Genomic DNA, 12,436 nt, shown 5'->3' with positions numbered 1-12,436 from the left:
AGCAGGACATGTATGGCCACGACTGGGAATTAATTTTTTCAGGTTCCATGATATCTCACAAGTGAAAATTATTTTAAAAAAAAACAATGCAGATTGAAAAAGATAGATACATAGAGATATTTAAGCCAACCTATGCAAGGTGTTCCATTCAAAATAGCTATGGTTGCTGGAACTGCTCCATTTTCCCTCACAATTGACTCCACCTCCTTTGCAGTTTGAAGATTCTGTGGGTAAGGCATCCCTAAAGAAGCAGCAAAAAGAAAAATTCAGCAGATAATTTAATGGAGCGGGTCAAGGAATACGATTTAAGTTCAACAAGTATTTCAATCAAGATCTAGACAGAACCAACAAATATGAGATCAGTATCTAAAATGAAGCACTTCCATAATCTTATAGGATTTCATGGAATTGCGACAAACTAAAGATGTACGGAATAATAATGGGCAACATGGGACAATAGGAGAGCAAGTCTTCTTAGTGTTCCCACTTTGCATAGCACCAAATACGATAAATTAACCCTTTGTGATGTAACTCAATTTACACAGAGACCTGTAAAAAGATTATAATCGTCAAAAACAAGCAACTTCTGGATTAAAACAGACCAATGAGAAACACACCATGAGATATTATAGTTGACTCTAGAGCAACCACGGCACGCCCATCGGATAGGGCTTTGGATACTTCGGGAGAAACCTTCACCAGACTCCTTATCTGCCAGATATTATTTATCAGTTAAAAGGGAGAATGCTGAGATCAGGAACAGAACATAACATTGGAACAAGGACAATAATCAGACAAGAGTAAAGGAAAAGAGGTGATCTTCCAGAGACCAACCTTGCTGTTTATGTCATTCGGCGAGAGATGATTCTGAATATTTGAGATTCTTGAATGAGCATGTGATTCCATTTTGCTCCGACTCTATAGTTCTTGCTTGTCCGTTTCAGTAGAACAACTTTGGATGTCAAAATTTTTGCAGGGTTATCTGAAACCAGTTTCAAGAACTTCTATAGCATTCCCATTGCATAGACTTTCAAATCAAATAAAAAACACAGCCTGAATTTTCCCAAATAAATTGACATTTCGAGACTAGGAGATCCATCATAATCAATGCTTGTCAATTATCACATAAACTAAGATATTTTTATATCAATCATGTATCATACTTAGGTCACAATTATTTTAGTTTGGTGCTTTTACGTCACAAGAACTCGCCTCAATACTCAGAGCTTCTCTACCTCAATTACACGCTAAACATTTCTTATTAAGCAACGGTCATAAGAATTGGATTCTTAATACCAGGAGCCAAAGCGAATCGCCGGCGGTGGTTCTCCGGGGAACTGAATTGACAAGACATATCAGCTCATAATTTCACGAAGATTCAAAAAATAAGGTAGGCCCAAAGTAAAATAATACCTAAAAACTATCCGAAATGGTATTTTGCTTCTACGAACTCATGTCTCAGACCCGAGCTCATGGTGGAAGAAGAAGAAGACGAAGAAGATAATGATGATGATGAAAACAGAAAGAGAGAGAGAGAGTTTACCGGACAAGAAGACAGGAAACGGCGGTGAAGATCTCCGGTAACGGCAAGGAAAGCTAGGGAAGGGTTCGGCGACTGTTCTCCCGTCCAACACGAGCTTTTTCCAAATTTCTTTTTTAATTTTCATTTTTTTGATCGTTTATTAAATTTAACAATATTGCAAAAAGGTCCTCTAACTAGAAACAGATCTCATTGGAAGGCCAAACATTTTGTCGGAGGTTGAGACTTATTTATAATTGCCCAGGTTCAATTTATTATTATTATTATTTATTTTTTTACAAAACAAGTGTTTTCTTCTCTATTGTCACCATTGCGTATTGTTCTTCGACGGCTCAGCATATTGCAATAATATAAACTTTATTTTTTCAATAGAAAGAAAATAAGAAAGCGAACAAAGAAGAAGAAAAAAAAAAGAAAACGCTTGGAGTTGAACAGACACCACTCGAATTCTAACACATCGTCAAGACATACATATATATATATACATATATATGTATAATTAAGTGTTCTTCCTCGCCTGATAAGCACAATAGGCCGCCAATCCAGCAAATGCAGCTGCAGTCACTGATGCCACGACAACTGACTTGTTACAGTCGTTCAATGTCGTGCAGGCACAGCCAGATTCACACGGTCGCTTTCTCTGCTCCGAGACCTATAACACCATAATCCAGATAAACATCGATCATCAGTCTATATATGGTATGAATGATCGAAGATGATAAGATGAAGACGGGGAAATGTTATGAATCGTACCGGAACTTTCCCGACGATCATGTGACCCTTGTAGAACACATTCCTGACCGGTTCATCGTCCCCCCACGCGTCCTCGAACTGCTTGATCAAATCTTCGGTTATTAGCTCGACCCCTTGTTCCTTGGCCTTCACCGCAGGCTGCCACGATCTCAAAAAACCCACAAACCCTTTGAGCGAAAGCTTATGCGGAATGTCCAGAGCTATCGGCTTCCCCTCCGACCCCATCCCCACGCTCTCGAACGGGAACGGCAGCGTTTTGTATCCGTCAAACGCCAGATTCATTATCGGCGTCCTGAACGGAAACGTGGAATCCACCAAACGCTTCATGATGCGGTCAACCTCGGGCGTGATTATGAGGTCGTTGTAGACCCAAACCGCGATTAAGCCGCCCTGTTTGCGAAGAACGCGTTTTGCTACGTTGTAGAATCTAACCGTGTCGAAATAGTGTACGGCCTGAGCGGCCACGATAAGATCCACGGAGTTTTCGCCGCCGACGAGAGCGACCAGCTCGTCATCGGACATGGAAGCTGGAGTATGACGGTAAGTCACTTTCGGATGTTTGAACGATCTCTTGAGCTGTAACTCGTTAATGTCTGTTGCCACGACCTTGTCGTAGTATTCAGCCACCTGTATACATTCATATATATGCATGTTAAAGTTAGGGAAGAAATAGAATGGTAGAAAATTAAATTAGAAAAAAGATTGTACGTGCAGAACAAAATACCCTATTTTTCGAGGGAAAACTTAGGGTTTGAGGGAAATTGTGTATCATTAAATAATTATACAATATTTTATGTAAAAACTACAATAATAAAGAAAATTTTACAAAGATACTATTGAAATATACCATAATAAGTCTTGTTAATGAATATTTGTAAAAACTACAAATTTATCCAACTTATTGGACCGTGTCAACCGACATCTTAGTTGACTTATCTGTTGATTTTTTTAATGCATAAATACAGCTCATAGAACAAATTGCAGACTGCGACGTTTATTTTAATATTAATTTTAATTTGAAATCAAGAAAACGAGATTTCAACATAAATTACGAATTCCGGGAATATTCATGGATCTTGAAATAATTAATATATAGATTGATGAAAGTATAGAAGAACATAATAATGTAACGAAATCGTATTGGATCTTAGCTACCAAAAGTCAACAAGGCTTTAAAAAAATTAAATAATGTTTATGTCTTTCTGATATGAAATTGGGCCAATTGCATGCATTATATTATTAAAGAAAAAAATCAGAACTAAACGAAAACAATCGTCAAGATATTGCATAAACTCATGAGGAGAGATAAATTTAAATTAATGAAATTAAACCCTAAAAATGTCAAAAAAAAAAAAACAATACAAACCGAAAGACATGAGATATTGAGATGAAAAAATGAGGCAAGATCCATACTTAGCAGAGAATTGAACCAAACTAAACCCTAACGACGGGCTACGACATGAAAGATCAATAGAATATGGATTTTTTTTTAGAATTCAATTCAAATATGGAACATATTTTATTCATATAATTCACGCAAGAACACAGGATTTATATTTTGATAGGGAAAAGATTTCAATGATAAGGATACGTACCCCGACGGCGGCCTGGCCGTTGCCGCATCCGACGTCCCAAGCCACCTTGTGCTCGAGCGTTCTGGCCGCGAGCTTTCTGTACCAATCCATCGGATATTTCGGCCTCGCATCGATGTAAGCCTCCGCTTGCTTGTCCGACAGGGCAGCCATCTCTCTCTCTCTCTCTCTGATGAATCTTGCTATGAACACTGGTATTTGTATTTCTCTTGATGAAGAATCATCCTTTATATAAAAATGTCTAGATTTGAAGAAGATTGGAATGTCAAACTTGGCGTGAGAGGAGGAAGTCTTATTCTAAAAGCCTACTTGGTCATCCGTAGTATAATATAAGATTCTTTATTATTATTATTATTATTATTATTATTATTATTATTTTTATTTTTATTTTTATTTTTATTACACGGTGTTGACAAGTTCCAAGTTGTGACGAGCTCAGAAAGTGTAAGAGAACATGGTTTTCCGAAGCCTCGGATGACTTTGACTCCGCAACGGTTCATTTACGATTTTGACTTTTAAATTATTGGTCTGTCATTGAATTACTGTGCATGATTTTTTTTTTACTTCGGGGTTAATTAAGTAATAAGTATAGTATACGGAGTGAATCCTGTCCATTCTACTGGATTGAATTGTATTAATTGGATTGGATGTGAAAATAGATCTTGATAATATATATATATATATATATATATATATATATGTATGATTAATCTTACATATTTTTCTATTAAAAGTAATATTTATTATGTATTAGATTCACTTACATTTTGTGTTTCACGCAGAAAATACAAGACATAAAAAAATTAATATTGTGACATTTTTCGATAATTATTTTAAAACCAATCACGTTTAATATAATTATATAAATATGAATTGGGATTAAAGTATTCCATCGTCTATACCAAAAATCTGATCATATATACACATATCTTTGGGAGATAATTATTTATTATGATCGTTAGATTTTACTTTTTTCAACTCAATATATAGAAACCAATACTTTCACAAGTTTAATCAATAATTATTTCAAAACCTACAAAATTCAATATGAATTTATAATATAAGCATTCATCGCCATCGGGACCCAGTTTTCCATTCTTAATAATATATCATAAATCCGTGTGAATATATATATATTTATATACATATTGATAAAATAACTTAATAATTGATTCCTTAATTTTTTTTTCACCCGAAACAGCTTTTTATTGAAATATTTTAAAAAAAACGACTCAAAGATACATCACCAAATAAACGGAATCCGTGTTAATAATTAAGTATATTGTTAGGATTATAATGGATTGACATTTGTTTGGCTGCTCATTAAGTACATTGGTATAGTTTAGAAATTTTTGCTATGCGCAGTTCTTATTATTTAGCGGAATTGTTTAATTTTTAGATCGGAAACACAAAATATATAAAATTAGAATTTTCATCATTTTAGTAAATAATTGTTTTAAAAATTATAATGATAATTAGAACTATCATTGAATTCGATGTAAATATTATTATAGTAGTGGGTAAAGGTACATATGCCTCATTTCCGAAACTTTTGTTCCAATCTTTGCGTAAAACCGTTTGAATTTTAATTTTTTTTTAACCCGGTTTAGAAAATTCAATAATATAATACCATTTTGAGATTTACGCACATTAGAAAAAAAATTAGTAGGATAAATACCATTTTCATATGTCATAATGTTCCAACTAATATGAATTGAAATATTTTCTCCTTGATAAAAAGGACAAGAATCAGGACAATCGTGCATACATATTTTAATTCCTTAGATTTTTTAAAAATGTTACATTCTCAAGCATTTCGAATAAAATCTAACTTTATAGAAGTGATACATTTTTACCGGTTTTTCATTTGATTTAGGGAGAAATCCAAAAAAAAAATCCTAAAGTTTAGTACTTACTACAATTAAATCCCACACCTAAATTTTCTCACTTAAAAACCTCAACTATACAAATTAATTAAAAAAACCATTAACAGAGCAAAGAAACGGAAGTGAAAAAAAAAGGCATTTTCAATTTTTTTTAGCTTATTTAATTTCTATTTATTTAATATCTAAATTCTAAAAACCTACTAGCAGTCTAGCATCTCCATCTGAAGTTAAAAACTCTATCTCACTTTTTTTTTAATCTTTTATATCATATTCTCAAAGCCAAAATATACTGATACTCAACTTTTCTTTCAAATTTTAGATTTTTTCGAAGATTTATGATTTCTTGGAATGTTTTGTTTGAACATATATTTATAATTTATAGAGATTTTTAGGGTATTTATTTTTATAGATAATAATTATTCTAATCGTAGTTCTGTTTTTATAGTAGATACATATTTTTGGTACCGTGAAGTTTTAAGGTTCTATTATTGTATATTGCTATATAAACATTTTCTATATATAATTTTGACGTATAATTCTAAAGATAATTTAATTGAATAATACATAACTAATTAAAATACTTGAAAGTTTGAGTTGTTAATTCAAATTGACCAAACTATAATTTATTTTAAGTCATAAAAACCACATTGATATGTATTGAGAAAAAAATAACTAGTTACCTAGTTAGAGATTAGTTGTCGGATAGAGTTTAAAATTGTAATTAATAAGATATAATATATGACATAAATAAAAATGGTAATGTGTATTTTTAGTGTTTTTTTAACGTCCTTTCATTTTTTTCTATTAATACTTTTTTAAATTAATTTCTGTAGTTGAGGTTTTTAATTAAAGAGTTTTAAGTGCGGGATTAAATTTGAGTAAGTAGTAAAGTTTAAGAATTTTTTTTTTGGTTTATCCCTTTGATTTATACACGTTTTTTCCACTAATAATGAACTTTAATGTTCCATTTAACAACCAGCTAAATCGGTTGAATAACTAAATGTTGAATAAATAAACTAACATTACTCGACTTTAATGATGATCAATACATTGAATGAGATTGTGGTTTTGAGTTTGTGGTTTTGAGTATGCATAATGTATGTATGTATAATACGCACAATGTTTTATGTGAGTCATTCTGCTTCCTTTAATTTTAAAGTTTTGTATTAATCTTAATTTATCATTATAAGTTAGTATCTCATATCTATCCCATATCTGTCTCACCGTTATTCTTTATTTTTTTCGTAAATATTATCCCATTTGTTATCTAAATAAATTATTTAATATCAAAAGTATAAAAATAAACATATTTCCGGATATTATTACATAGTTCTTACAAATGCCATGATTTCTAATAAAAAAAAAGATAGACTCAAAAAACAATCTTTAACTATCTCAATTACACCAAAAAAAACTTCTACTTAAAATTCATTATAAAAAACCATCAATTATTAATTTTGAATAAAAAAACATCAAATATAAATTGATTAAAATCAATCTTTCACTTTAAATTTGTTATAAAAAATCACCAACTATTCATTTTAATAAACAAAATTCATTATCTATCTAAATCACTCAAAACAAATATTATATTTTATATTTATTATAAAAATCTATAAAATTTGATAAAAAAATTAAATTATACAATTTAGAAAATAACAAAAAATATAATATATATTTAAATTTATCATATTTAAAATTTATACAAGTATTATAAACATCAATTTATTAATAAATTTTTGTACAAATGTTATACTTAAAATTGACTCTATTTTATTGGTTGTAAATATCATACTTAAAATTTTATCATATATTAATATCTGAAAGATTGTAAATTGTGTATATTTTATTATTGTAAATATAAGAGATAATATATGTATTTTTTAAAAAATAAAATAAAAATATAGTATTTTTATATGTAAAATTGTAAATTGAGTATATTTTATTGGTTATATATTTTTGATTTAAAATAAAATAATTTTAATAATTTCAAATAATTGATTTTTTTATTAAAATTATTATAATAATCTATGAAATTTTTTTAATTGTTATAGAAAAATCAAATTTTTAGTTTTTTACCCTTCAAATATTAATATATGATAAATCTTAAATATAATATTTGCAACCAATAAAATATATTAAATTTTAAATATAACATTTGTATACAAATTTATTATATAAAAATTGATGTTTATAATATTTATATAAATTTTAAATATTACAATATGATAAATTTTAATACATATTATATTTTATTGTGATTTTTAGGATGGTATAACTTTTATATATTTTACTATTCAAATTTTATATATTTTTTTAAAAAATTTAAAACAAAATATTTTTTTTTGAGTAATTTAGATAGATGATGATTTTTTAAAAATTAAGAATTGATGGATTTTTATAAAAAAAAAATTAAAGTGAAAGATTGGTTTTAAATAATTCATATAGTTGATGTTTCTTTTTTTGCTCAAAATTAATATTTGACGGTTTTTTATAATTAATTTTAGGTAAAAGGTTTTTTGGTATAAATGGGATAGTTTGAAAGTTTTTTTTGAATTTATCCCTAAAAAGGGGACCAAATCTCCCAACTTGATATACTGAATTTCAAATACAAAGAAACAAAAAACTATCCCACCTCCCCATCCACATATTCAATTCTTATGACAGAAAAAAAAACTTTTAAAACGTGGAAATAAATATAATATATCTCGTTTATCTAAACAAAGTTCCAAATGCATTCAAACGATATCGCATACAATTTCTATAACCCAATCGAAGCTATGGCGCCACAACAAGCGACCTCAAAGACCACCTCGTTGGCGTTCAACATCCATCGCCGGGAGCCAGAGCTAATCTGTCCGGCCAAGCCAACACCATGTGAGCTCAAGATCCTCTCCGGCATAGACCATCAAGACTTCATACGATGCCACCTTCGTATGATCTTTTTCTTCCGACACAACCCTTTGACCAAAGGCAACGGTAATAACAACCACTCCGACCCCGTAGAAGTGATACGCAAAGCTCTAGCCGAAACGCTCGTTTACTACCACCCGTTTGCCGGCCGGCTCCGTGAAGGACCTGACGGGAGCCTGTCGGTGGACTGCAACGGACGAGGCGCGTTGTTTGTGGAGGCGGATGCTGAAATGGCGCTCGATGAGTTCGGTGATCTTTGCCCTCCTTTCCCTTGTTTGGAGGAGCTTCTGTTTCATGACGAGGGTCCGAGGGGGTTCCTTCACTCTCCCTTGCTTCTTCTTCAGGTTACGTATCGCATGTTGAGAAATTAATTACGGCAATACCTCAAATCTCAAACAACCTTATTAACCATGTTTTAGATAATTATATTCTCAAGTATATTACTGTCTGAAACATGTCATACCGTCCTTACTTCAAAAAGATGCCAATAGAAACTGATTACAAAATAAATATATTATCATTTTCATATTTACCACTAATTACCATGTTACTAAATATATTTTTTTTGGGTCTAAAACGGTATAGGTTACGCGGTTAAAATGCGGAAGCTTTATCCTCGCATTCAGCTTCAACCATGCCATATGTGACGGTGCCGGTCTAGGAATATTCTTAAGAACACTCGGGGAATTGGCGAATGGTGCAAACGTGCCATCCATCCCACCCGTGTGGGACCGCCACCTATTGGGCGCATGGGTCCCACCGCATGCACACGAGGACGTCCACGTGGCTAGTGATACCACTCCACACCACGAATCCGTGGTCCAACGCTCGTTCTTCTTCGGCTCAACGGAGATCTCAGCCATACGTAGACTCGTCCCGTCTGATCTCCATGGCCGCATCACCACCTTCGAACTGTTGGTGTCATTCCTCTGGCGCTGTCGAACCCTCGCCCTGAGACTGCCCCCAGACGCCGAATCGCGTCTCATGATCGCGGTTAACGCACGTCCCCTTTTCCGAAACCGGCCGTTACCGCTGGGCTACTATGGGAACGCCGTCGTGTTTCCGGTGGCCATAGCCACTGCCCGAGAACTATCAGAACAGCCTCTAGTATACGCTATAAGACTGCTGCAAGATGCAAAATCCAGCGTGACGGAGGAGTACGTGTGGTCCGTGGCCGGTGGCTTAGGAACAAGAGGTCGGAAACACCAGACCATGTCGGAGACGTTCTTTGTATCCGACGCGAGACATCTCGGCTTGGACCAGGTCGACCTGGGGTGGGGCCAGCCGGTATACGGCGGGGCCGCGGGGGACGGTTTGGGGGGCTTTGACGGAGCCAGCTGGCTCGTACGGTGGAAGAACAAGAATGGTGAGACGGGAATCATCGTGCCTGTTTTATTGCCGGAGCCGGCGACGGAGAGGTTCGCCGAACAGCTCGCTCTTGTCTTCAACAACGACGGCTGTAGCAAACCTTTGAGACCTTCGCTCTAGGGAAAAAAATACGGAGAGAAATTAACAATAAAAAAATTAAATGATGCAGTAAGTAACATAGTCACATATGAAGGGTTATTTAAGGTGTTGTTACAAAAAGCCGTTCAAGGGATACTTGGCAATTGTTGTCAGTGGAAGGTAAAAAGACGTACCGTACGCAGGGTTTTTGAATATATCGGTATAAAATTATAAGAAAATATATAATTTTATTTAAACATGATATATTTATGTACTTTAGTTTTGTTTGTTGGTTGCTATTTTTTCTGTCTTGAGTTTATTTTAAACTATCAAATTATTTTGTTAAAACATATTATATTGTCACGGGGTGAAGATGGCGATAGCTTGGGCGACGATATTGGTGATAATAAATGTGACTGGGGTGGGTTTATTTGGTTACCGTTGATCTAGATTTTATTATTTTCGATTTTGAAAATTTATAATCAAATGGTTATTTTACATAGATTATTTAAAAAATCTAGTTTCTTCTAATTTCTCGTTAAATTTATCAAACTTTATCACCAATTTTAAAATAAATTTAAATTTTGAAGAATTAATTTAATGCACGAACATCATGTTTTTTTTTTGTAATAACTAATAAGAAAGTGTATTCATTACTTTTTCATTTGATTCATATCATATTAAAATTATGGCACAGTCGCACAGATATTTCACACATCCAACTAATAATCAGATAAATATGTAATAATTGAAGTTCTTAACGTGTCCATAATCTCCCGTTATTCATAAATTTAACATTGAAAAATTGATTATCAAAGGCGATGAGTTCAAAACTAATTAGATAGGGCCAAAAAAAATAATTGAGTCGGCTCGGTTATAATTGAAGTGGCAAATGGTTTTAGCGCAATTGTTTGGGATTTCGTGATCATTGTACGCAATTAGAAAATTGACGCAATCGTAAATCATCTGTAACGTCCGAAACTCACATCTCACAATACGAGTTGCGTCACATGGACAAGTAAAATAAAAACTCAATTTCTGAAAATCCGCGGGAATTTAAAACATTTTTTTTCAGAGTTAGCGGAAGAAAAACATTCATACATACATATACGGTACATTATCCCAGAGATAATTATACATAACCAGTGGTAGTGATGAAATTATTACAAATATAGCGACGGAATTTGCGACGGAACTTTTCCGTCGCAAAGAAATTACGACAGAATTCGACGAATTTGCGACGGAATGCGAAAATTTTTATTCCGTCGCAATTAGTCGCAACATCCGTCGCAAATTTGCGACGGAATACGACGAAAACGTTGTCGTCGCAGAACCAAACATTATTTGCGACAGAAATTTTAAAATTGCGGATTTGCGACAGATTTGCGACAGAATTTTCTGTCGCAAATATTAATTTTATTTATTTTTAAATTAAAGTTATTTATTGTTGGAATTTGCGACAGATTTGCGACAGAAATTTCTGTCGCAAATCATAATTTCATTTTTTTATTATTTTCGATGAAAAATTTCAAATTTTCGCGGTTTATTTTTGTTTTTCGACGGATTTGCGACAGAAATTTCTGTCGCAAATCATAATTTCATTTTTTTATTATTTTCGATGAAAAATTTCAAATTTTCGCGGTTTATTTTTGTTTTTCGACGGATTTGCGACAGAAATTTCTGTCGCAAATCTAAATTTTATTTTTTTCCGCTATTTTCGATGAAAAATTTTAAATTTTCGCGGTTTATTTTTCGTTTTGCGACGGGTTGCGACTGCAATATCCGTCGCAACACTTAATAAATGCTGCGACTTCGTCTTTCTCCTCCAGACTTCGAATTTTTTTTTTTAAATCTCAATCTTCTCCAATCTTCTCCAACAAATTGTTTTTCTTCAAAATTCGCCAAGGTATGTGTATATATATCGTGTATATGGATTTGTATATGTATGTGTTGTGTATATATATATATATGTGAATGTGAATATGTTATGTGTATGTGTGTATGTATATGTGTATGCGAATGTGTATGTGTTTTATGTATGTATGTGTATGTGTGTGTATGTGTGTGTGTTTATGTATGTGTGTTGTGTATGTATGTGAATGTGAATATAAATGTGAATGTGTATGCATATATATAAATGTTTATGTGTGTTTATGTGATGTGCATGTGAATATATATATATGTATGTGTATGTGTGAATATGTATGAATGTGTGTTTATGTATGTGTATAATGTATATGTGTATATATATATGTATGTGTATGTAAATTTTGTGTATGAATGTGTGTTTATGTATGTGTGTGTAT

The 12,436-nt window shown here is 32.6% G+C and overlaps 3 protein-coding genes across 5 annotated transcripts in view; 1 reads left to right on the top strand and 2 right to left on the bottom strand.

Moving 5' to 3' along the window:
- Positions 1–1,660, bottom strand: part of LOC104804468 (pseudouridine-5'-phosphate glycosidase) — a 4,535-nt gene extending 2,875 nt beyond the window's left edge. Inside the window, exons 1-5 of one of the 3 annotated variants that reach the window (XM_010528781.2) lie at positions 1,544–1,660; positions 1,297–1,337; positions 835–982; positions 618–711; positions 131–241 (exon numbers count right to left, since the gene is read on the bottom strand). In XM_010528781.2, the coding sequence (XP_010527083.1) occupies positions 131–241; positions 618–711; positions 835–906 (277 nt within the window). In that variant the 5' untranslated portion in view covers positions 907–982; positions 1,297–1,337; positions 1,544–1,660. The other 2 variants (XM_010528782.2, XM_010528780.2) reach the window with 2 other exon arrangements.
- Positions 1,661–1,886: 226 nt separating this feature from the next.
- On the bottom strand, positions 1,887–4,155 carry LOC104804467. Its single transcript, XM_010528779.1, has 3 exons — positions 3,889–4,155; positions 2,294–2,920; positions 1,887–2,192 (listed from the first exon to the last, which is right to left on the bottom strand). Exons 1-3 carry the CDS (start codon positions 4,036–4,038, stop codon positions 2,040–2,042), a joined length of 930 nt encoding a protein of 309 aa, XP_010527081.1. The 5' UTR covers positions 4,039–4,155; the 3' UTR covers positions 1,887–2,039.
- A 4,369-nt stretch (positions 4,156–8,524) lies between these two features.
- LOC104804466 ((Z)-3-hexen-1-ol acetyltransferase-like) lies at positions 8,525–10,328 on the top strand. Its single transcript, XM_010528778.1, has 2 exons — positions 8,525–9,028; positions 9,270–10,328. The coding sequence occupies exons 1-2, from the start codon at positions 8,552–8,554 to the stop codon at positions 10,170–10,172; spliced, it is 1,380 nt and encodes a 459-aa protein (XP_010527080.1). The 5' UTR covers positions 8,525–8,551; the 3' UTR covers positions 10,173–10,328.
- Positions 10,329–12,436: the final 2,108 nt, after the last annotated feature.

The sequence above is a fragment of the Tarenaya hassleriana genome, unplaced genomic scaffold (genome assembly GCF_000463585.1).
Source record: "Tarenaya hassleriana unplaced genomic scaffold, ASM46358v1 Cleome9, whole genome shotgun sequence".
NCBI classification, from domain to species: domain Eukaryota; kingdom Viridiplantae; phylum Streptophyta; class Magnoliopsida; order Brassicales; family Cleomaceae; genus Tarenaya; species Tarenaya hassleriana.
The sequence above is the reverse complement of the archived record's forward strand: the minus strand, read 5'-3'. Positions and strand labels throughout refer to the sequence as shown.

Bases quoted from the DNA above. Each gene is read 5' to 3' on its own strand.
- LOC104804467 (XM_010528779.1), bottom strand. From the start codon at position 4,038: ATGGCTGCCCTGTCGGACAAGCAAGCGGAGGCTTACATCGATGCGAGG. The intron at 2,921-3,888 runs GTACGTATCCTT...GAATGTATACAG, and splicing joins ACGGCCAGGCCGCCGTCGGG to GTGGCTGAATACTACGACAA. The intron at 2,193-2,293 runs GTACGATTCATA...ATGGTGTTATAG, and splicing joins TGATCGTCGGGAAAGTTCCG to GTCTCGGAGCAGAGAAAGCG.
- LOC104804466 (XM_010528778.1), top strand. From the start codon at position 8,552: ATGGCGCCACAACAAGCGACCTCAAAGACCACCTCGTTGGCGTTCAAC. The intron at 9,029-9,269 runs GTTACGTATCGC...AAAACGGTATAG, and splicing joins CTCCCTTGCTTCTTCTTCAG to GTTACGCGGTTAAAATGCGG.